This window comes from Puma concolor, chromosome E1, assembly GCF_028749965.1.
Source record: "Puma concolor isolate L17-30 chromosome E1, mPumCon1.1.hap2, whole genome shotgun sequence".
Classification (NCBI taxonomy): Eukaryota; Metazoa; Chordata; class Mammalia; order Carnivora; family Felidae; genus Puma; species Puma concolor.
In genome coordinates this window covers 24,029,916-24,054,464 of record NC_141680.1, presented here as the reverse complement: position 1 = coordinate 24,054,464, position 24,549 = coordinate 24,029,916, and the positions used below count along the sequence as shown (strand labels likewise).

At 43.4% G+C, this 24,549-nt stretch overlaps 1 protein-coding gene across 4 annotated transcripts in view; it reads right to left on the bottom strand.

The window, feature by feature from the left end:
* The window catches only part of HEATR6 (HEAT repeat containing 6), a 36,256-nt gene extending 26,367 nt beyond the window's left edge, over positions 1-9,889 (bottom strand). For 3 of the 4 annotated variants that reach the window (XM_086686675.1, XM_086686673.1, XM_025917364.2), the window contains exons 1-6: positions 9,664-9,889; positions 6,420-6,527; positions 3,221-3,361; positions 2,633-2,748; positions 1,706-1,820; positions 87-188 (exon numbers count right to left, since the gene is read on the bottom strand). In XM_086686675.1, the coding sequence (XP_086542801.1) occupies positions 87-188; positions 1,706-1,820; positions 2,633-2,748; positions 3,221-3,361; positions 6,420-6,527; positions 9,664-9,882 (801 nt within the window). In that variant the 5' untranslated portion in view covers positions 9,883-9,889. The remainder of the gene's footprint in view (positions 1-86; positions 189-1,705; positions 1,821-2,632; positions 2,749-3,220; positions 3,362-6,419; positions 6,528-9,663) is intronic. The other variant, XM_086686674.1, reaches the window with a different exon arrangement.
* Between the last annotated feature and the right edge of the window lie 14,660 nt (positions 9,890-24,549).

Genomic DNA, 24,549 nt, shown 5'->3' with positions numbered 1-24,549 from the left:
AAAAGCTAGCTTTAGAGAAATGACATGAAGTGGTCCCTATGCCTGGGGTCTGAGCAGGAAAGACACTCATCGCGATGAGCACTTACCTTTAGCACAGCCAGAAGAGCTCCAAGTTCCTCGGTCTGTGTCAGTTTCATCTTACCCCCATTGAGAAGAGACTGTATACCTTTCAATGCATTTTGTAACAACTGGGGGAGAAAAGAGGCCAAGTTAGAAGGTACAGAAAATTTGGTTATCCAGGGGTCAGCTTCCTAGCACCACCTAGGATGAAGAAGTCTTTCAATGATGAAAAAAATCATGCAACAGGGGAAAAGAAAGAAGATCTAGAGGAGAGATGTGATGAACTACTAATTATTTTCCAGAAGAACAGAGTGTTCTCACTGAAAAGAGTGGTCTTACTGTACATGTTTGTAAGCTAGCATGTACAAATGGTGAGCAAGGAGGAAAAAAAAAACAGGAGGTGTGTAGTGGGAAGGAGGTGACAGGGATGGAAAAGTGGCAGCAGAGATTGGAAGCGGGGAATCTCTATGATACAGCAGCCTCACTAGTTCTTAAAGTCAAAGGAATGTATGTGGGAACAGGTTTCTAGAGGGCAATTCTGATCGAGATTGATCTTTTGACTCAGCATTCTCATTAAGAAATAGTCCTTGGGTGCCTGGCTGGCTTAGTCGGTAGAGCATCCAACCCTTGATCTCAGGATTGTGAGTTCAATCCTCATGTTGTGTAGAGATCACGTAAATAAATAAAACTTAAAAAAAAAAAAAGATACTGTCCTTAAAAAACACTCCCCACACAGAGAGGATGTGGAACATAGCCTTTTTCTGAAATAGTGGAAACACTAAAGAAACTTCAATGTCCATCTGTTATGACAATCATTATGTAAGAAGCTAGCCCTCTGCTACATGGGAAACTCAATCATGATAACAGGAAGCATCTGCCAAGCACTTTAAATGATGTATTTCACATACCGTTCATGTAACTGTATCATTCATCTCATTTGAGAGAAAAAGTATATGGAGACTCAGGAAGTTAAGTAACTTGCCCAACGTCTCCCAGCTACAGCAGTTAGAAATGCATGAGGTACATTAATAGGTACTGAAAAGATGCCCAAGAAATATTAACTTTAAAAAAGAGATACAGTGGTAAAAAACAGCATATTTAATATGATCCCACTGAAAAATTCTAAAATATAGTCATTTATATACAGAAAAAAATGTCTAGGAGCATGTAGAACAAATTGTTCCAGGTGGTTATATCTGAGCAGGGAACTATAGGGAACTTTCACTACCTTAGATCTGTAAGTTTTGAAAAGTGTCACTCTGAATTTAAAGCATGTTAACAAATTGCCATATCTGCATCAGAGTTTTTAAAAAGAAGTAATACTGCAGATATTGTTGAAATCTCCTTTCCCTTCCATCTAAAAGACTGTTACTATTCTGAAACTGTATTGCTTTTATAGTCAGGAGGGGAAAAAATACTTTTCTTCAAAAATCTAGAACCACAAAACAAACAGAAACTGTTTTGTAATTTAAACCTGAAAGATATGATTTCCATCTTTGCAGGTTATAAATATCTCACTTATGCCTTTATCTCCAGACAAAACTGATTCAACAACCAAATTATATTCTTTAGTCACAGCTGCTGTTCGACTACTGCTTCTAGACACATCTGTAACATTCACAAGATTAGTGGTAGCCCCACCTACCATGCAAAACGTGATATCATCCATATCAGATGATTTTGGAGACTGTAAAGTGGTCAAGAAAGCCTGGAAGCAGATATTTGGGTAGGGTTCCTCCAAGTATGGCTGTCCTGGTACACTAAAACACATACAGAGAAAGTAACTCAAACTCAGTCTCCTTTGAAATGGGGCTTGCAAAAGAATAAGAATTAAAAATAGCAGTAATACAGACTAGTGGAGTTGGAATGTACCTTCAGATGAAACTATATTAAGGAAGACTGTGCACTTCGGGTAAGTAACTACGGCTGTGGAATAGCACATGACTAGAATGAATACCAAGAAGTAAGAGGGGTTTCCACAGGGAAAAGTTACAGAAGTTTGTAGTGGAAGAAGTATGGAGAAAGAAATCTTTTTTTAGCTCTACTTTTCAATGTGTAGAGGGAAACAATGCACACAGGTCTTGTCTGGCTAGAATCACACAGCTGAGCCCGACTCCTCCCCACTGGACAACACTGCAATGGGGAGTCAAGATACATAGGTTCAAGTCTGTGCTCCTCAGTTTCCATTGCACGAATCTACAATTTGGTGGATGGGATTGGTTCCATTTTCTTAGAAGAAATTGGCTTTGATAGAGGCCTCAACAAAGCTTAAATTCATGACTATATCCTTCTAGAAGACTTAATATGGTTAGAATTTGTATCAACAGAAAACAAAACCTTGACATATTGCATATGTACTGCTCTTTCCCTATTTTAGGGATAAGATCCTAGTCTATTTTTTCCTTTACTTTACCTTTTTAAACAAATACTACTAAAATAAACAATATACAATGATCTTATTAGCAAGGAACATGGGAAACACAAAGTAGGTTATTTTTCTAAGTTGGCTCTGGCTTCAGACATGAGAGGCCCTGTCTCATCACAGCCAGGAGATGTGGCCGGACTCACATACCTGAGACACAAGTTTGCCATGCAGTGCACTGCAGCTCTCCTAGCTTCAGGGTCGGGCTGAGCCGAGTCACTCAACTTCATCAAAATCCCGCTCTTGCCGAGCAAGTCTGGGAGGTACTAGAACAAAATAACAGCTAACGTGCGTCAGAAAAGGCTTCTTGGAAAATTATTACTCTTTAGGTGGGTGTCATTTTTTTTAACTAATGGGCGGTTAAGTCCCAAAAGACCAGCTGCTAGCTAAATCTTTCAAATGGGCATGCAAAGATGTGCCCTGAAACACCAGTAGCGATCATCACTCTCAGCTCAGGTAGCTGCTGAAGCTCTTCAGTCTTGGGTGCACACTGAAGGATGACGATAACAATAGTGGTTCATGTTTAGCGAGTGCCAAGCACTTTACAAGGACTGTCTCACTTCATCCTCAAAGGATCTACCGTATACATGAAGAAATGAGATTCAGGGTGGTTGAGTAAGGGTTGACCAAGGTCACACATCTCATTAATGACAGGATGGAAACCTGAGCACGAGTCTATTGGTTCAGAGCCTGTGTTCCTAACCTTTGGAAGGAAAGGCAGAACACAGTTTAAACTACCTTTTGACATTTTGAGCCATTGCAGTAAACCAGAGCTGCCAGGGCTTGGAGAATCTCCATGTGTGTCCAGGAACTACACTGCTGAATAGCAGAAATAGTATATGCCAACAGGAAATCCAGGTTTTGTTCATCAACAATCACCTATCAATACAGGAAAAAATATGCATCATCTAACTTGTAAAAAAAAATACTTTTATCTTTTTCAGACATGTATGCTCATCTGAACCAAGCTATGAAAGAAAGGGCACATGTGTCCATCTTTTTGGTGTCAGAAAGATCAGCTTTAAAGGCTTTGAACGTCTGATCAAGACAGGGCCTTCTCCTTGTCCCAGGGCCTTGCTCACTTCCTCCCCTTTACTCCCTCCACTCAAAATAGAGCCTGGCAAAGTCCCTGCAGCTTTTCCTGGAGCCAACCAGATACTGGTAGCTGTAAATACACAGATATGTAAGACTCAAGCCACTGAAATGGGCTTCTCTACATCATAAATGCTCAACAAACACACTATGAATATAAATGCCTGCTAAATAGCTACTATGTCTCACTATGATGTGGAGCATACAATGGGAAGAGACTGCATATCCTTGTCATCAAGTTTATAATCGTGTTGGGACAAAGGAGGCTAATCGAAGTAACAATTCATGAATAACTGAGATAAACTGTCATCAAAAGCTAGAAAGTTGATTAAGGGCTGTAGGTACCATCTGTGATCAGGAACTTTTCCAATTGCCAGTGCTACAAAGGTAATACATCTGAGAACAGTAAACCTTCAGAAGCTATGGTACCAGTGTGAAAAATTCTGAACTTGAAAACAGCCTCATTTCATTTAGGACGTCACAGGTAGCAGACACTGCTTACCTGTCAGCACTCATCTCCTCTCTCCTGCTGGCAGAGTATCGATTTTATTTGGGTACTCACCTCTTGCACATGGGACCTGAGGGTAAATCCTAATTAGCTAAGATACTGGTTCTCTACCAGGGGAAATCTTATTTCCCAAGGAAATGGGAATGTCTGTAGACAGTTTTGACTGTCACAATCAGAGGGATGCTATTGCCTTCTAAGGTAGAAGCCAAGGATGCTGCTAAAATCCTACAATGCACAGGAGAGCCGCCCTACAACTAAGAATTACCCAATCCAAAATATCAGTAAGTGTCGAGATTGGGAAACCCTGATATAAAAGTTGAGCTGCACAGTGTAATCATCTAGGGAGCTTAAGCCCTGCAGTTGATTCTAATGTGCAGTCAAGGTTAACCCCTGGTTTCAGTCACCCATGGTAATACTATTCCCTTGATCAGACCTAGGTCTCCCCAGCCAGATATGAGGGGAGGTCTGATGGAGAGTGATGGGACAACATGCTTCATTCTTTTTTTTAAATTTTTTTTTAATGTTTATTTATTTTTGACAGAGAGAGACAGAGCATGAAGGCGGAGGGGCAGAGAGAGAGGGAGACACAGAATCTGAAGCAGGCTCCAGGCTCCGAGCTGTCAGCACAAAGCCTGACGCGGGGCTCGAACTCACGGACCGTGAGATCATGACCTGAGCTGAAGTTGGACACTCAACCGACCGAGCCACCCAGGTGCCCCAACATGCCTCATTCTTTTTTTTTTTTTAATTTTTTTTAACGTTTATTTATTTTTGAGACAGAGAGAGACAGAGCATGAATGGGGGAGGGTCAGAGAGAGAGGGAGACACAGAATCTGAAGCAGGCCCCAGGCTCTGAGCTGTCAGCACAGAGCCCGACGCGGGGCTCGAGCTCACAGACTGTGAGATCATGACCCGAGCTGAAATTGGACGCTCAACCCACTGAGCCACCCAGGTGCCCCAACAACATGCCTCATTCTTACAGAGACACAAAATAAATCATTTTTTTGTTTCTGCTGGGGGTTATTTATTTATTTCGCATGGAATGCCTGGAACTGAGGCAGCCATCTTGACTAGGAGAGATGCTAGCTGAGGACAGCCCATACACCGATAGCAGAATGGAAAAATGTCAGGAAGTTTCTCATAAAGTGCCCCTGGAGTGCCTCTCTTGGGGGTTGTGGTATGATATAATTTTAAAAAAAAATTGTTTTTAAGCTGTTATAGGTTGACTTTTCTGTTTCTTGCAGCCAAAAGCAGCCAAAAGGTTACATGGTGCTAACTGTAAATTTTGTGCTAACTACATTCACATCCTCATGTGGCATCTTATGGTAACAGCCTCAATGTCTGAACTGTTCCTAAAAAGATATGAGATTTATTTAGCAAACTGAAAACATTCTGGAGAAAGGAGAGCTACAGCACGGACCTTGTTATAAATAACAAGGGTCTTTCTATCTTTTAAAAAAAAAAAATTTTTTTAATGTTTATTTATTTTTGAGACAGGGAGAGACAGAATATGAACAGGGGAGGGTCAGAGAGAGAGGGAGACACAGAATCTGAAACAGGCTCCAGGCTCTTAGCTGTCAGCACAGAGCCTGACGTGGGGCTTGAACTCACGGACTGCGAGATTATGACGTGAGCCGAAGCCGGATGCCTAACCGACTGAGCCACCCAGGCGCCCCAAGGGTCTTTCTATCTAGTGTCCTCTTGCTCCCAAGCTACTTATGTTTATGAAGATCAAAAGCGGACCACAAAAATGGGGAAGGGGAAAACATATTGGTAGAAAAGGAGTAGTAGATTGTTTCAACTTATTCTTAGATATATCTTGGTCAAATACATCTTCCATGAAAAATTCTAAGACCTGGGGGACTCAATGATATTGCTTTCTTGAACCAAACAGAAAGGGGTAATTCTAATGGACAAACTTCTAGAATTGTGCAGAATAATTTTTTTGGTCAGAATTATATTTAATATCATCCCTAGTAAGGAAGTGCTTCTTCTAATTTCTCAAAAGATCAGCCTATCGCCCCTAGCACAGATGTAGCATGTCAAAGGTACTTATTTAGTTCATGATAAATTCTTTTTTTCAACGTTTTTTTTTTTTTTATTTTATTTATTTTTGGGACAGAGAGAGACAGAGCATGAACGGGGGAGGGGCAGAGAGACAGGGAGACACAGAATCGGAAACAGGCTCCAGGCTCTGAGCCATCAGCCCAGAGCCTGACGCGGGGCTCGAACTCACGGACCGCGAGATCGTGACCTGGCTGAAGTCGGACGCTTAACCGACTGCGCCACCCAGGCGCCCCAGTTCATGATAAATTCTAAAGTTATGCACATGATTACCTGTAATCTGTTAAGTAAATGGTGGATAAGTTGAGACACTTTGCTGACAAGATGATTCTGATTAAGAGGCACCAGTCGGCAAGCTTGGACAAGAAGAGCACTGACATCCTACCAAAAAAAACAAAAAAAACAAAAAAACAAAAAACAATGAAAGGTGATATGCCTATTTATTAGTCAAGTAAAGAAGCAACCCCTGCCCCCCAAACACAGCCAAACAGAAAAATGAAAGGCAATGTTCACACTCAAAATGAGGAAAGATAAAATGTGAGGCAGGAAGTAGGAAGAAAATTAAATGATAGCACAGAAATGGGATGTGCTAAAAAGAAGGAAAAGACACAATATGGTTTTTGTCAGTCTAAAAACTCCAGAGTCTCTACATATGTAGAAGTGCAATTAAATAGCCAAAGAGAGGCTTCCAGAATATAAAAACACACACCGAAGTTAAAAATACCAAAAAGTAAGCAAACAGACACACGAAAAGATGCTCAACAACACTTACCATCAGGGAAATGCAAACCAAAACTACAATGAGATATCATGTCACACCTGTCAGAATGGTTAAAATAAAAAACACCAGAAACAACAGGTGTTGGCAAGGATATGAAGGAAAAGGAACCCTCGTGCACTGTTGGTGGGAATGCAAACTGGTGCAGCCACTGTGGAAAACAGTATGGAGGCTCTTCAGAAAGTTAAAAATAGAACTACCCTAAGATCCAGCAACTGCACTACTGGGTATTTACCCAAAGGATACAAAAACACTAATTCAAAGGGATACATGCACCCCTATGTTTACAGCAGCGTTATTTACAATAGCCAAAGTATGAAAGCAGCCCATGTCCATCAACAGATGAATGGATAAAGAAGATGTGGTGTGTACACACACACACACACACACACACACACACACACACACACACACACAGTGGAATATTACTCAGCTATAAAAAAGAATGAAAACTTGCCATTTGCAATGACCTGGATGGATGGAGCTACAGAGTACAATGCTAAGCAAAATAAGAGAAAGACAAATATCATATGATTTCACTCATCTGTGGAATTGAAGAAACAAAACAAACAAGCAAAGGGGGAAAAAAAGAGAGAGACAAACCAAGAAACAGATTCTTAACTATAGAGAACAGACTAATGGTTACCAGAAGGGAGGTGGGTAGGGAGGGATGGGTGAAATAGGTGATGGGGATTAAGGAGTGCACTTGTTATGATGAGCACTGGGTGATGTACGGAATTGTTGAATCACTATATTGTACACCTGAAACTAATACAACACTGTATATTAACATACTGGAATTAATTTTTTTAATTAAAAAATAAAACTCATTCATTCCCATCTTGAAAAAGAAAACAGAAAGCAAGCAAACCATATTTTCAAGGCCACTGGGAAAATCAGGAGTGACACGTGTATAAGTTTAATGTAAAATTAGGTAATTCTAAAAAAAAAAAAGCGGGGAATCTATTTGCAAATCACACCATTCATTCCTCTATAGACGTTTACTGAATTAAAAGTCTGGAGCACCTATTATGTGTTAGATCTTTGGGATCCAAAGGTGAACAAACATATTCCTGAACTTCAAAGAGCTCATTATCTAGAAACACTCACAAAACATTAAAGTGAATTAAATGTTGAAAGAATTAAGTACAAACTCTATGGGGAAATGGTAATTAAGGAGGTCTTACAGAGGTGATTTTTAAGCATAACCTGGAATGATCTGAAGGATGACTTAAAAATCTGCCAGACATACAAAGCAACGAAAGATGCCACAAGCAAAGGGAATGGAGTGTGCAAAACCTGGAACACCAGTAGGTGTGAAACACTAGTAGAAGCTTGAGGAAGAGCAGGTTTTAAATGACTGCACACAGGGCACAAAAGAAGTGATGGGAGACTGGAAAAGCACATTATTTTTGACATAAAAATATCAAATTATACCAATAGAGCAAAAGTTCCCGAGTACTCCCGGAATTCCGCTCCACTCCCTAGTGATACACACTATTTAGTTGTTGTCAACTCTTCCATTTGTTGTTGTGAACGCTTTACATCTATAAATATACACAGTCTGTTAAACACGCTCCTCACCCTATACTGGTGTCACACTGCATGCATGAACTGTTCTGTAACTTGCTCTGATCACTTACAGTATGTAGTGAAGATCATCCCAAATCAGAGCTTTGCTTTCTAGTCAGATTTTTTTCCCACAAAAGAAAAGAGCACTCTAGCAGCAAAGCAAAGAATGGTATGGAGAAGGGCGGGACTGGAGGCAGAAGTTTAAGGAGAGTTCAGGAAAAAGTCATCTTGCCTGAAGGCTTAAGGCACTGGCAAGGGAACACAGAAAACGAGATGAGAAACATTTATGAAATAGAGTCTGAAGAATCCAGAGTGGATAGATCCAGGAGGAGGGAAAGGGAAAGCACCAGTGTTTGTGCCAGTGCGATTTGGCAGACTGTTCATGTTTCCCTGAGTGGGGGGAGGGGACGTGTTGGGGATACAGTGGTCTCTGCCGAGATAATGTAACTCATTTTTAGGAACTGTCAGGTTTGAGGTGACTCTGAGCACCGTAGGCAGTGGCATGACTGGGTCAAGAGTTCTAGGAGTTCATTAAGTAGTCTCCAAGGCCCGATGTGTGTGAATATTATTATTATTCAGAGTCAAAGTACTTCTAAAGAGGACGCAAAGAGGGAAAAGCTAGCACGGAGGAACAGAAAATGGCAGGGACCATGTGACAGACTTAGGCTCCAATTCTAGCGCTGCCGTTCGCCAGCAATATGACACTGGATCTTTATGTGCCTCCGTATTTTTAACAGTAAAACAGACCTAATATTACCGACGTTGTAAGATTCCTAGAACCGTGCGCGGTATATAGCACGTGACGGTCCGAGTTCCATTACTTAGTAAATGGTAATAGTGAATTTTATATACAAAGTGTTTTTGTATGCAGAGAGTGGAGCGGAGGCGAGGGGCGGACCAAATGACACCTGCGGTGTTACCAGAGCAGAAGTCATCAGCGGCGTTTTGAAAGATGCCGAGTTTGCCAAGCATTGCGGGGTCTTCCAGACAGAGGAGGGCAGAGACTGCCACAGTCGGAGGGAGCAAGCATGCCTGGAACTAAGTAATGCGAAGCGGTACCGAGAGAAGCCAGGAGAGGCCGGCGGGAGCTGCCAGCCCGGGTCTCTGAGGGTGGGGCCGGGGCGAGCAGGCGTGGCCCGAGTCCTCCCTACCCAGCAGGCCGCCTACCTCCGGGGCCACGCCGCCGACCTCGCCGTAGTTCTCAGAGATGAGCTGGTCGAAGAGCAGGTGGATCTCGGTGCGGGCGGAGCTGCTGTCGTCAGGACGGAGGGCGCAGAGCCTGGCCGACAAGCAGCGGAACCGACTGCCCTGCTCGGGCGGTGGCTCTCGTGGAACGTCTCGCGCCTGCCCGCCCGGCAGCGACTCGGCCACTTGCATCGCCGCCATTTTTCCCACGTAGGACCACAGGGAAATACTTCCGGGGCATTCCCGGCTCCGGGCGCCAGCTCCGGAAATAACTTCTTTAGACCAGAGCTGGCGTTCCTAGACGTTGGGATCTGCTTGCACTGCTGTGCGAATAGGTTTCAGAAACGGCTTGGAGGCTTTACTTGCCGCCCACTTCGCTTTGAGCCCTGACTGAAATTGAGACTTTATTTGTCCTCCTAGAAAGTTTGTTCCTGGGCAGGGCTGACATGCCTATTTAGTACTAGCGTTTCAAAATCGGACTGGAATTGGGGAGGGGCCGTTGTAGATGGCAATGGCAGAAACTGCTAGGTCTGCGACATCTTGGGCTCTTACCTTTTTTCCCAGGCACAAAACCACCCTGCATAAAGGATATAGTAACCAGTATTCCTTGCAGCTAGCTGTGCATCCTTTTGTGAATCTTGAGGCACTTCACCACACGAGAAAAGTAATTTGGAAGTTCAAACTCAAGCCATGTGAAATATAACCTGCCCGAAGGTGACCTAGTTGAGATTGGACACCCCAAGATTTCCTGTAACCTTAAAAGCAAGAAACTGGAAAAGAAAATAGCCATTTTAAATGCTATAAACAGTTTTTAGCCACCCAAGAAGTGAAGGCATGAAATTTACATTTGGTCATCTCAAGCCTTTTGAGTTATGCAAATGTAAAACAAATTATCATCAATGGTTCTTAGGGAAAACCTTGAAGGCACCTGAATATACATGTTTTATCTTGAGACAAACACTTCTGTTTAGCAATGGCAATTGGGGGCATGCTTTAGAAGAGCTAGTTTTCTAAAGACTTTGGGCTTTTGGGGGAGGAATATTTTTTGTTTGACTTTAGATTTCATTATGCTTGCATATTATTGCTTATTCTTGAGATGTGTGTATGTGTATGTTATGTATGTGTATTTGTGATGTTCAAGCACTTGCTCAGAGAAGATCAGGAGCTGAGGCCGAGTCACAGATGTCTTAGTCTGAGTTCTTCCAAAGCAGAGCCTTAGATGAGGTTGTTATATGAGTGATTTATTCAGGAATGAACAGGGAAGAAAGGGGAATCAATATGCATATGGGCTATTGAATTAACCATTGCAAGGGGTGGTATTTGCTCAATCCTCAAGATTTTCTGAGAAGCTTTATGGAATGCTGTCAGAACCCCCTTCCTGAGGAATGGAAGATGGAAGCATATATCTGCCAGCCTTTGAATTCTGTTGTCAAGCATTGCCCCACCAAGCATCAGTTCTCCAGTGCTTTTCATTTGAGCATGCATCAGTGGGTGGTGGCTCTTGTGGGAGTTTCTAGATGCACAGAGAAGCCCTGAGGCAAAAGTGAGAGGTGGAGGGTACTGGGGTACAGTCCAAGACAAGGCTCTGATAAAAGCCTTAACTTGTGCTAAGCTAGTAGATGCCTGATTGAAGCTGGTTGCTGTAGCAATGATTAGACTAAGAATAAGAGCGGGGCGCCTGGGTGGCGCAGTCGGTTAAGCGTCCGACTTCAGCCAGGTCATGATCTCGCGGTCCGTGAGTTCGAGCCCCGCGTCAGGCTCTGGGCTGATGGCTCAGAGCCTGGAGCCTGTTTCCGATTCTGTGTCTCCCTCTCTCTCTGCCCCTCCCCCGTTCATGCTCTGTCTCTCTCTGTCCCAAAAATAAATAAAACGTTGAAAAAAAAAATTTTAAAGAATAAGAGTGTAAGGCCAAGAGTATTCAAAGCAGTGCACAAGAGATATCCAACACACTGGGCTAGAAGGATGTGAGACCTGATCATCATCACAGTGGAGGTGGTGTGATAGAGACTGTGGAAAGGATCAGGGTTTGGTGTGGCTCATCTTAGGTTGCAACCTGAGTGGCCCACGCATACTGTTATTCAAGACTGAATGACCCAGATATTGTAAAGTATACTGATACCAGTCTGTTGAGTTCTGATGGAATGTACCCTAGCAGATGGCAATGTGGTTTCTCCAAGGAAATGAACATTCCTACCCTTTGCTGATCACCAACTGAAGAAACATATATCAAGCTTTCAGGGAGGACTTGAAGGCCCACTTCATTGGCTTGTGTTTAGATGATAACCCCCAAACTGTGGAATTCATAGCTTGGCAAAAATCTCTCCCAAGAAAATCTCCTCACATATCCTTATTCCTCCTCACTCTCAATCTTTTTTAATCCTACAGTGGCATTGGGACTTTAAGGGATGCCTAGCATATTCATAGCTATTTCCTTTTGTAAGTTCTGCATAAAGTGGTCTGGAGCCTTACTCTGGAATATTACCTCTTTCATATTTTGGAACTCTGTCAAGACTTCATTTTTATTACCTCATTAGAGTGTGGATCATCCTAACTAAAGTAGGCTTTACCTTGCCCCCTTCTCCTTGTAATTCACATCCTTGTTTATTTCCTTCAAAACCTTTACCATAATGTGTAGTTATTTGTTTACTTGGTTTTATCTGTTTCCTCTTCTAGAATGTGAGCTTTGTGAAAGCACACATCCCATCTGTCTGGATCACTGTTGTTCAATGTCTGCATCATTTATCGCTGTTCATCAATGCTAGCACAGCAACTGCATCATGGAAGACACTCACCAATACTTGCTGACAGAATTAATGGATTCACTATTTATTCGGAGCCCCCAATTTGCCATTTGTTACTTGTTGTGAAAATCAAATGGGATCTTTGTGAAAATACTTTGTAAACTATAAAGTTCTGTAAATCTTAGCATCCAAATGAGGGAGACACTGTTACTTCCCCCTTTTTACAGATAAGAAAAGTTTAAATGGCTTAAAAAAAGAAAGTATAAAGAATTTAAATGATTTGTCAAGGGCCACACAGGCAGTAAGTTGGCCAAAATCAGACTACAACCCAGGCCAGTTGTGATTGTGAAGACCAGAGACAAGAAACTATAAGTCTGTTTTTACCCATGTTTTGTAATGGGGAAAACCAGAAGAGAGAGGCTGGTCCTAAGAATTGAGATCAACTAGGGTAGGCTAGGAAGGAGGATTGGCCTTGGCTTCTCTTCTAGAATCTTAGAAAATTAGGACTAAGGGCCATCAGCCCATCTATTTGGTAATGTTTGTTTGTGTCAGGCACTTTGAATGTTTTCTGTGTCAGGCACTATGCCAAGCATGCCAAGCACTTTACATGAACTAACTTCTTTTATCCTTGTAGCTCTAGGAAGTATATATTGATAATCAGATCAGAAAACTAAAGCACAGAAAGGTTAGGACACTTGCTGAAGGTCACACAGTTGTGTGGTGGAACTGGGTTTGGAATTCAGAATCAGAGCTCCTAACTACAATGCTATAATGCATAGGCCCTGGAGCTTGACATGAGATTAGCGATAAGGTCCTGACACTTATCTACTATATGAGTTTGAGTAAATTACTTAATCTCTCCAAACCTCAGCCCCCTTATATGTAAAATGGTAGTGGTAATAAGCAGTCACAAGGTGGTGGTAAGGATAAATTAGATGATTCTTGTGGAGACTATAACACAGTGGCATACCAAGTCCTGAGCAAATGTTTCCCCCACCTCATCATCACCCCTAACCAAATAACTCAAGCAGTGTGGGTACTTTTAACAATGATGATTTATTGAAAGAAGTGACTCTTTTTCCTTCCCCACCACATGTAATCTCCATCCACAGGTCCCCATTTTCATCTGTCTTCCAGGGCAAGGAGTTCCAGTCACATCTTTGAAGATAGGAAGTGATGAGAAATTATTAGAGAAGGATGACCCTTAAGATAAATCTTCATCTGAAAAATGGACAAAAAAAATTATGCATGAGACCTGCTGTTTTTGTGACCTAGGGTCGCAGACTGCAATTGAGAGGTGACAGTTCCCAGTTCTGGGAATCAATAAGCACTTGAAAAGAGCGAGCAAGGCTAAAAGCATCCCAAGGATTGTGGGTGGATTGGACAAATAGTAACTTCTGAACACAAATGGCTTACTTCTGAAGTTTATGTTGATTCTGTTGTGTTAGTTATTACGTTAATTAATAAATACAACCTAATTTATAATCAAGACTGAATCATGGTAGCTTTCCATTATGCATTTTTTTTTCATTTGATGGCTACTAAAAATATCACATGAGGACCCTGAAATTTTTCTACAGGAAAGGGGTTCTCATGGGCTAATCTGGCAATGTGCCTCAGAGGTTTAAAATGAACATACTCTCAGTCAGCGTGGCCAAAGTGAACAAATCAGGAGACTATAGATGCTGGTGAGGATGTGGAGAAACGGGAACCCTCTTGCACTGTTGGTGGGAATGCAAATTGGTGCAGCCACTCTGGAAAACAGTGTGGAGGTTCCTCAAAAAATTAAAAATAGACCTACCCTATGACCCAGCAATAGCACTGCTAGGAATTTACCCAAGGGATACAGGAGTGCTGATGCATAGGGGCACTTGTACCCCAATGTTTATAGCAGCACTCTCAACAATAGCCAAATTATGGAAAGAGCCTAAATGTCCTTCAACTGATGAATGGATAAAGAAATTGTGGTTTATATACACAATGGAGTACTACGTGGCAATGAGAAAGAATGAAATATGGCCCTTTGTAGCAACATGGATGGAACTGGAGAGTGTTATGCTAAGTGAAATAAGCCATACAGAGAAAGACAGATATCATATGGTTTCACTCTTATGTGGATCCCAAGAAACTTAACAGAAACCCATGGGGGAGGGGAAGGAAAAAAAAAAAAGAGGTTAGAGTGGAAGAGAGCCAAAGCACAAGAGACTCTTAAAAACTGAGAACAAACTGAGGGTTGATGGGGGGTGGGAGGGAGGGGAGGGTGGGTGATGGGTATTGAGGAGGGCACCTTTTGGGATGAGCACTGGGTGTTGTATGGAAACCAATTTGACAATAAACTTCATATATTGAAAAATAAATAAATAAAATGAACATACTCTTGGGCCATAAATTATAATTCTTAGAATTTATCCCAAGGAAGTTAATAAGGGCATGTATACCAATTTAGTATTCATTACAACTGTATTAATAAAATAAATAATAAACATATCAAGTGTGTATTAATGGGGGTTACTAAGTATATGAACATATATGATGAACTTTTTTATAAGGCTGTTAAAGGTATAACAGCCTTATGCCTATTGACGATGGTATAGAAACGTTGGTATTGTTAAAAGTTGTATTAGAAAATAGCTATTTTCTAAGTGAAATAATTAAGAAATAAAAATAGACACAAATTATCTCATTTCAATATATATATAATATATACATATATTAATATATATAACATGTACATATATATATAATATATATGTATGTATATTATGTATTTGCATGTGTGTGTTTAAAATATGCACCAAAGTATTAAGCAGATATCATTTGGGGATGGGGCATAATGTGACTGATTTTAATGTTCTTTTTGTTCAAATAAATAGTCTGATTTCTCTTCTGGATATATTGGGTAATGAAATTATTTTAAAGGTTTGGAAGCTACCATCCTGTGATGGATGCTTCTTTTTCTTGAGAAGGGTGTAAAGAGGGAGAGGCCACAGAATGATAGGCTTCTGTTCCACCCAGCTCTGGAAAGTCCCACCAGGGCCAGCCTCCTTAGGTTGGACAAGGTTTGAGGAAGCAGGGAAGGGCCTGATGTTTTCACCTGTCCTTAGGCTGGAACACAGACGTGGCCACACCCATTGCTGACACAGCGTTCATCTGGATCACAATCCCAGTCCCCACTGCATTCCTCAGTGCAGCTACCTATGTTAGAACAGACCACCTTGTTTTAAGCCCAGGTATCAGAGAGGACAGCCCTTGACTGAAGCGGCTAGTTCCACTTTCTTCTTTCAATTCAATAAATATGGAATTTTTAAATAATTACAGAATAATACTCTTTAACATCTTATATATTTCAGTTAAAGACAATAAATAAATAAATTCAATAAATTCAATTCAATAAATATGGAATTTTTAAATAATTACAGAATAATACTCTTGAACATCTTATATATTTCAGTTAAAGACAATACATTCACATAATCACAATAAAGTAAGGCCTACTTTAAATAAGAGAATCATTGTATTTGCAGAAGGGGAGTGCAAAGAAGCCCACTCAAATGTCCTCACTTCCCTACTTTGCAGGGAAAAGGGCAGAAAAGAGGAGACTCACATTAAGCAAATGCCATCCAGGGTGCCTTGCTGTCACCCTGCGCAGTGAATCTGATTAACCTCATTTAATAAGTGTGGTGACTGGTGTGCACAGAGGTGAATTGCCCACCTCTGTAGGTACAGAAATGGAATTGAACCCAGACCAGCCTGGTCCCTAGGCCAAGCTCCCTCTGCCGTCCCACATGGTGAAACAGACTCTGAGATGAAGTGCACATTGCCAAATGTCAAGGAGTCACTCCTGACCTGAGTGGAGGCCCCCTAGGTTCCCAGAGCCTCACAGTTAGTCTTTGAGAACCAATGAAATAGGTCCAAGAAGCCGGTTAAGACCCCACAGGAACTTCTAGCTATATGTATGCAGAGCTCTGGACGAATGTGTGCTGTGTTTTTGCTTCTACTCAGGGGTTTCTCTACCTGATTCTGTGTCTGGACTTCTCTGGGCTCTTGTTTCCTCATATGTAAAATGGAGCTCTTAGATCTAGCAGGGGAAATGAAGTTCATTCTCCAGTGTCAAGTCTGATCAACAGAGATGACTACTTAATGCTGCGTTGAGAAGGCTGGGGCATCTTGTCCAGGCTCAACAGGAAAAGAATCCTGTGATGACTAGCAATGTTTAAGAGTATAAGAAGGGAGCCTGGTGGGATGTCTATAATATACTTGCAGACCTCAGAGAAAGTCAGTAGGATCCCTCCCTGCTTCTGTTTGCTGTTGTTGATATATGGTGAGATGGTTGAAGACTTTGCCCCACTCCTTAAATCTGTTGATCTTTGCTATGTATGAAGCATAGAGCTAAGTTATTCAGAAAATATAAAGATTTAAGGGGTGCCTGGGTGGCTCAGTGGGTTGAGCATCCAACTCTGGCTCAGGTCATGATCTCGTGGTTTGTGAGTTTGGGCCCTGTGTTGGGCTCTGTGCTGACAGCTCAGAGCCTGGAACCTGTTTCAGATTCTGTGTCTCCCTCTCGCTCTGCTTCTCCCCACCTCATGCTCCCTCTCTTTCTCTCTCTCTCTCTCTGTCTCTCTCTCAAAAATAAATAAACATTAAAAAAAAACGTTAAAAGAAAAGATGTCAGGTAGAGTCACTATCTTAAAGCAGCTTAGAATCTAACAAGAGAGATAAGACTTGTGTTTAAAGTACTAACAACAAGGTGCCTGGGTGGCTCAGTCAGTTAAGTGTCCAAATTTGGTTCATGGGTTCGAGCCCCACATTGGGCTGTGCTATCAGCACAGAGCCTACTTTGGATCCCCTGTCCCTCTCTTTCTCTGCCCCTCCCCACTCTCTTTCTCTCAAAAATAAACAAACATTAAAATATTTTTAAAAAATGAAGTACTAAAAACAAAGCAGTATGTGACAGGTGTCCTGAGAGAGGTATATCCAAAGGAAAAGGGGCTCAGGGGAGGGAGGACATTATTTCCAGTTAGATTAGCCACAAAAGGTGAGTCTTGAAGTACAGGAATCTTTTTAAGACAGACTTGACGGGGCGGGGGCATGGGGGGGCGGTGGTGGTGGTAGAGTCTTGTGAGAAGAAAAAAGAATTACTAGCAAAAGTTCACAAGGGGAAATGCAGTCATGTGAGGCATCCAGGGCACAAAGTTTAAGGAGCCACTTGCACAACCTGAGAGTGAACGTCTCCTTCAATATTTACTCTAGGCGTCTCCTCTCCTCACTGCTCGGCCTGGAATGCAAGGAATACAGGAGGACTGGCAAATGTGAGGCTGGAGAAGTACACGGGAGCAGCTGGACGTCAAGCAGGACAAACAGGTAGGGGACAAAGTTACTGGGGTCAGATCTTGAGGACCTGATGAGTTTGGATTCCATTTGGTAGGCCAAGGGAGGGATATGACTGCAGTTTGCTTACAAAGATTATTCTGGTGTGAGGGCATAAAATGGACCAGGATTCAGTGAGCAAGCAAACCTCAGAAGGGAAAGGGGGCCAGGGGGTGCGGTCAGGAAACTTGGGCACTGGCCCAAGCATGGGGTAGTCAGGGCTGGAAGTGCTGTGTGGCAATGGGGAGGGGAAAGGAAGGAACACATGCAAGAAACAATTTCAAAGAATGGACGGTATTTGGCAACTGGTTTAATGGAGGGGGGAGGAGGACAGCAAAGAAGAGAGGGGAGTAAGTGAGAACCCAGGAATATTTAGGGAGAAGCAGGAGCTACAGTGAAGAGAATCCAAGAGAGAAGAAAGTTTGAGGATTGACAGGGCAGCAAACCATGTCAGATGCAGAGGTTACAGGCTTTCGCTGCCGAGGAGCGTCAAGAGATTTGCCAGCAGATCCTGGGAGCAAAGTTTCTGGAGACTGATGAGGACAGAAAGGGCGACAGTCAGTCTTCAGGGTGTGAAGGAATGAGTTGTGGGGAAGTTGGGGCAGAGAGTTAAGATGGCTCCTTTGAGAATGTTGGTGGTAAAGGGAAAAGCGGAGATCGAGATGATTTGTGTGTAATGTGACTAAGACAATGTGTTCTCTAGTGATCTGATTTATTTGTTGCAAAAGGCCAAGAAACCCATGGGGAGAGAGATGCTGGGGGAGATGGAAGAGATGATGGGGCAGCAAAAAGGGAAGAGTGGAGAGTCCAGATTAAGGGATGACCCGAGGAAAGGAGGGGGAAGAGTGGAAGCAGAGGGAGAGAGATTTATGCGGTCAAGATGGCTCCTTGACTAGAACATCTTTCCTTTTCTCCTTTCTTCCCTCCTCCCCCTGCACACACCGGACCCTGCTGGCCCACTTTCCAGCTCCCTCATTCAGAGAACAGGGCTGTCTTCCGCCTGGACTCACCCAACAATTTCATTGGCCTCACCGCAGCCTGGAGCTCCTGCACCTCCAAGCTGAGGGTGATGAGCATCACCAGGAGGAGGAAGCCCCCCACCTTCATGTTGCTGTAGAAAGTCTGGCAGCAAGGCAGCAAGGCAGAGAATGGCTGAAATTTATACTCTTCCACCCCCACCCCCGAATTAGAATGCAAGGGCAGGGGTGGGACTAGGGAGGTGAGAGCCTTAAGCCCTGCCCAGAAACTACTTCTGAAGAACTCACACCAGTAGGTATCCTGGGTAACTCCTCCTTGTTGCCTAGGCAAGTCTCTGACCCAAAGGAACACCCTCCTCTGGCCAACAAGAGTCTCCTGAAGCAGGTAAGCTATGAGTGACAGAGAAAGGGGTGGAGTGGGGTGGGGGGTGGGCCCTGGCCTTTATTATGTACTTTATCCACTCATTCCTTTTTTTTTTTTAAACACAAAGAAACATCTCCTCTGGGCCAGACACATGCCAGGCATGGAATACATCCCTGTAGAAATCACAATCTAGGAACTGGGTGTTAGCAAAAGGGTGCAGCCCCTTCTTTGACATCTCCCCTGTCTGCTCTGGGCCTAGGGCCTTTGGTATTGAGGACAGGGAGAGTCAGAAGAACCAGCAGGGGTGCTCCTAGGTCACCTGCTGGTGGGAAGGAGGCCACCTTAGTCTCCTGGCTTGGTCTGATTTAGGCACTTGTGGTGGTCTTTGCCAACACGATATATGTCGTTCTCTTGGTATAAAGTTTCACTTCATCTTGTCCACCTTCTTTTCCGAGAACCCTAACTCTCAATATATGTGTTAGGCTCTTCCAGGATGTCTCTCATCAGACAGCACTGCGGTGGGATTGGGGGATGCCGGGTAGCTGCAGTAACCAACCAGGTGGGGAGTGAGAGTTCATTTCCCCCTTCTTGTAAGCACTCCTCAGCTAGATAAGTGATTTTCTGAAATCTGTACTCCCCTCGGCTTTTTGGAGGAATATGTCCTCCTTCCCTCCCCAGTGGCAGTAGGGGAAGGCAGAGGTGTGTGTTCATTCTGGCCATGAACATCGTGTCCCATAAGATGTCTTACTTAACATGGGATAAGGATGACTCAGCTGCTTGGGCATGGCAGGACCAGTTTGCAGATTCTTATGGCTTTAGCAGTATAGTTGACTTCTCTTTAGAGAGTAGTAGAGTCCTTGTCATTTCGCCAGGGGCCTGGGTTCTAATTCTAGGGCTACAGGAAGAGACCCTCCCTACCTTGCTTCATTTCTCACAGTTTCTGAAATGCCACCAGGAGAGGTCCTTTGGACAAACAACTGATCTCATAAATTGCTAGTACTCCTGGGTAGGTTAGGGGGTGCATGAATAACTATAGGTTATTCATGAAACAATTCTGCAAAACTGCCTCAACACAACCCTGCCTATCCCAAAGCTGAGGCTGGTTGGTGTCCAATTTCTGAAACAGAGTCAGAGCCAGAAAGAAACCTTAAAGAGGCCCTAAACACTGAACAAATGATAGAGATGTTCTCTATATGTAACCGCAAATTTTAAGAAAGTGCTCAACCATGAAATAAAAACATATTTTGAAATAATTTTGAAATTTCAACAAACCTCAAAGGTGTGTTGAAATTAAACTTGTTTCTTTTTAGATGTCCTCTTTTCTGATTTTATTTTGGGTGCCCTGTTTTGCTGGTGCCCCAAGAACCTGCTTTGTTTGTCCTTTGGGCTACTCCAAACTGAGTGGGGCCTTCAGAGCCTTGGCAGTGGGGCCCTAGCCTGCCTCCCTGCCTCCTGTCTTCCTCCTCACCCTCAGGCACTCTGGGATGCTCTGGCTGCTGCTCCTTGCCAGGTACTTCATGCTCAGTTCAAGCTGTTCCTTGAACTTGGAATACCATTTCCCTTTCTTTCTCTACCACATCTCACAAGGCTTAGCACAAATGTCACCGCCAAAACTTTCCTCAATCCCCACCCTTGGGAGAGGTAACGTTGTCTGTATACTTGTCTGGTCATAGCACTTAGCACACTGTGTTGCAATTATTATTATTTTTACATTTCTCTCCTGTGAATATCCTGATGGCTAGGGTGGGGGAGTGGTCTTCTTTATCTCTTGTCTTCTGTGCTTCAATGATAAGTATTTATTGTGCTGAATAACTATTAAGTGAACCCACAGTAGAGACGGTGATAAATGAATGGGAGTTTTGGCTAATGGTGAGGACAGAGAGAAGGGCAGGAGAGAGGGGACATGGGGTTGAGATTGGGTGTGAACAGGACCCATAGGGTGTCCTTTATTTGCCAAATTGGAAGCCCCATAAGGGAACTAATGACAGGAAGGACACGGCTTTGGAGCTGGATAAACTTCTGTTTGAATCCTTCCATGTGGTCACTTCCTGGGGATGTGAGTGGGCCAGTACTAACATTAGTATATTAAAAAATCGCATTCAGGTTTTAGGAAAATCCTTGTTGATCTCTGACTATGTACCACGCCCTGTGCTAAATGCTGGGGATGTGGCATGAACAAGGTCGGCTTGCCCTTACAAAGGAGGAAGTAAACATTCTATGGCACCCCTGCTGGTCTGAGACAAAGAAAATATTCTGTTCATACAAACAAACTTTAAGCAAATGTCATCTGCCCCCCCCCCCCCATCACCCTGGGCCTACCAAGGGGAGTTCCATTTGCATTTAAACTTGATTGTACTCCTAATCTGCCCCCCCCCCCAAATCGGCAACCTTCAAAGTGTTCCCAGTTGTAGATCTTGCTGTTTCTCAAACCATGTGTTGGAGAGAATGTGACCATTCTGGAACCCTAAATTTAAGTTCAATCCAGAAAGTATTAGATTTTCTCAATCTCAAATTTGGAATGCTGCAGGAGAGAATTTGATTGTCAAATGCTCCCTGCCCCCCACCCTATAATACAAAGCTGCTGAGGTGTGTGTGTGTGTGTGTGTGTGTGTGTGTGAGAGAGAGAGAGAGAGAGAGAGAGAGAGAGAGGGGTGGGGGTGGCATTCAGGGAGCCATTGTAATTAGGAAGACATCCCATATGGTTTCCAATACAGACAGGCATTATTATTGCCATTTTACAGACGAGAAAACAAAATCACAGAGAGGTTTAGTAACAAACCCAAAATAATATGGCAGAACTAGGATCAAACCTCAAAGGCTGCTCTTAACTGGTGCACATTCCTGTCAGGCTAGGTCCAAGTTCTTGACTTCTCTCTGAGACACAGGTAAATGGGCTTTTAAGGACACAGCAACAGGCATGGTGTTACCATTTCATCAGCAGAACACAATTGCTTTGTGCTAAGCTGCTTGCTATGGAGGACTCTGATGCCCAACCAGGTTAAAGGTAGGGCTCATCCACCTAAAACTGTAACTTTGGCTTTAAAAGAGCTGAGGAAGAACAATATGGCCCTTATTTCTGGCTGTTCACAAAGGCCGACGCGAGTATAGCCCAGTGCATGAGAGTGAGGACTCTGGGGTGCAACAGATCTGGTTTGTATCTGGCTCCACTACTTGGTAGCTGTGTAAACTTGGGGAAATTAATTTCCCTTTCTGAGCCTCACTTCCTCATCTGCAAAGCAGGCATTATAATTCTTACCTCAATGGCCTGTTGGGCAGATTAAATGAACATATATGTACACACATCTATTCCTGTCAGAGTCCTCAAAACTGGCAGCTACTATCATTATTAATTTCTATGAAAGGGAATGTATGCCTTTCTATTCCCTAGAATAGGGCACTTATACACAGTCCATGCAAAAATGTATCAGTTCATTAAGGAAATATCACAAAAGAAAGGGAAATCAGAATCTGCCCATATTCTACTCTGCTGTAAAATATAAGCTGAACCATGAAGAGACTTCTAGGGCTTACGTAGGTATTACTGTTGGCTCAACAACTGTATGTGGGTTCATGATGCCCTAAAGGAAACTTAGCATGTGACCAAGTTTTGCCTAAACAAACATTTGCCAGAGGAGGATCAACGAAGTCACAATCTTACATCATTTCTCTACAAGGTAGTAAAGAGGATAGCCATTGTCTACAAGGGGCTATCCCCATCCTAAGAGTCCCCCCTCCAAATGAGAGCCTTTGCTTACAAAGAGCCCATGGTCAGCAATGAAGAGTGAACACTCAGCTGCTCCAAATACCAACTCTGCTGCTCCCTATGCTCTGAAATTAGAGCGTGGGACCAAGGTTGAGGATAACATCTGGTCTCCAGGAGAATGTTAAGCATGTCCCTTCCCACATAGACCTCTCTGTGCTGTGCCAAATCTAGATCGTGCAACTGGCAAGAGTCTGAGTTCAGGAGCCGGATCACCTGGGTCAGATCCTGACTCCCACTCAGTAGCGGTGTGACCATGGACAAGTTACCAAACCCCTGTGAGGCTCGGTTTCCTCCCCTGTAAAATGAGCATGAGAATAGTACCTGCCCCCATGGTGTCGGGTGAGAATTTGGTGAGATAATTATGTCCATAATTCAGCACAATGTCTGGAAGACAGCAAGCACCCAATAAAGGTTGCTGTTTTCAGGATCAGTGATGGTATTATTTAAAAAGGAATTCTTGGGACGTCTGGGTGGTTCAGTCAGTCGAGCGTTCAACTTGGGCTCAGGTGATGATCTCATGGTTCGTGTGTTCCAGCCCCTCATCGGGCTCTGTGCTGACCGCTCAGAGCCTGGAGCCTGCTTGGGATTCTGTGTCTCCCTCTCTCTCTGCTCCTCCCCCACTCATAAGCTGTCTCTCTCTCTCTCTCTCTCTCTCTCTCTCTCAAAAATAAAAATAAACATTAAAAAAATTTTTTAAAGGAATTCTTGGAGCGCCTGGGTGGCTCAGTTGGTTAAGTGTCAGACTCTTGGTTTCAGCTCCAGTCATTGTCTCATGTTTTTGTAACTTTGAGCCCCACTTTGGACTCCATGCTGTCAGTACAGAGCCTGCATGGGATCTTCTGTTTCCCTCTCTCTCTGCCCCTCTCCTGCTCACTGCTGTCTCTGTCTCAAAATATATAAATAAACGTAAAAGAAAATAAAAAGGAATTATTGCTCACAACTAAGTGCACCCAAGTTTAAGCCTCAGAGTCATGACTGTGTGACGTTGGATAAGTCATGCTGTCTTTACAGGACACTGGTTTCCTCATCTCTAATGATTGCTGCTAGGGTGGGAAGCCCACAAGTCCCCCCTCCTCCACCTTTTTTGAAACCCCACGGATGTGAGCACTTCTCCTTTACACAGACATGGGCTCATGCTTCTCCTTTACATGAAGTGAATTCTGTATCACTGAGCGCCAGTGATACAGCAGTGAATGCAGGAATAGAGGAGGACCATGGGAAGGGAGGGGAGTGCAGGTGGAGGGCTGAGCACAGGCAGAGATGGCATGAGATGCCACCCTATGCTTCCTCTTCAGATGCAACGTCTTATGCCCCTGCCTTCCCCATTCTCTCTCCTTCCTCCTCATCTTTGCACACACATCCTTCTACCTAGTTCCTTACACTGACTCTAGCAAGCAGCAGCTGACTGGACTTGCCAATCTCCTTGAGAGTCTGAGAGTGAGAGTCTGCACTCTGTGCTGAGGGGGGGGGGCAGCAAGGAGGAGGACACCCCCATGCCACACTGCTGTGTGGAGTCTCCTGTGATGACCAGGCAGATGGGCAGAGATGGGCCGAAGTTTACACCCTTCCTCCCACTGAGCTGGGCTGGGGTGTGGAACCTGGTCAAGTCACAAGTATTTGGAAGCTTAAGCCCTGATGGGCAGTTGACCTTTCTGG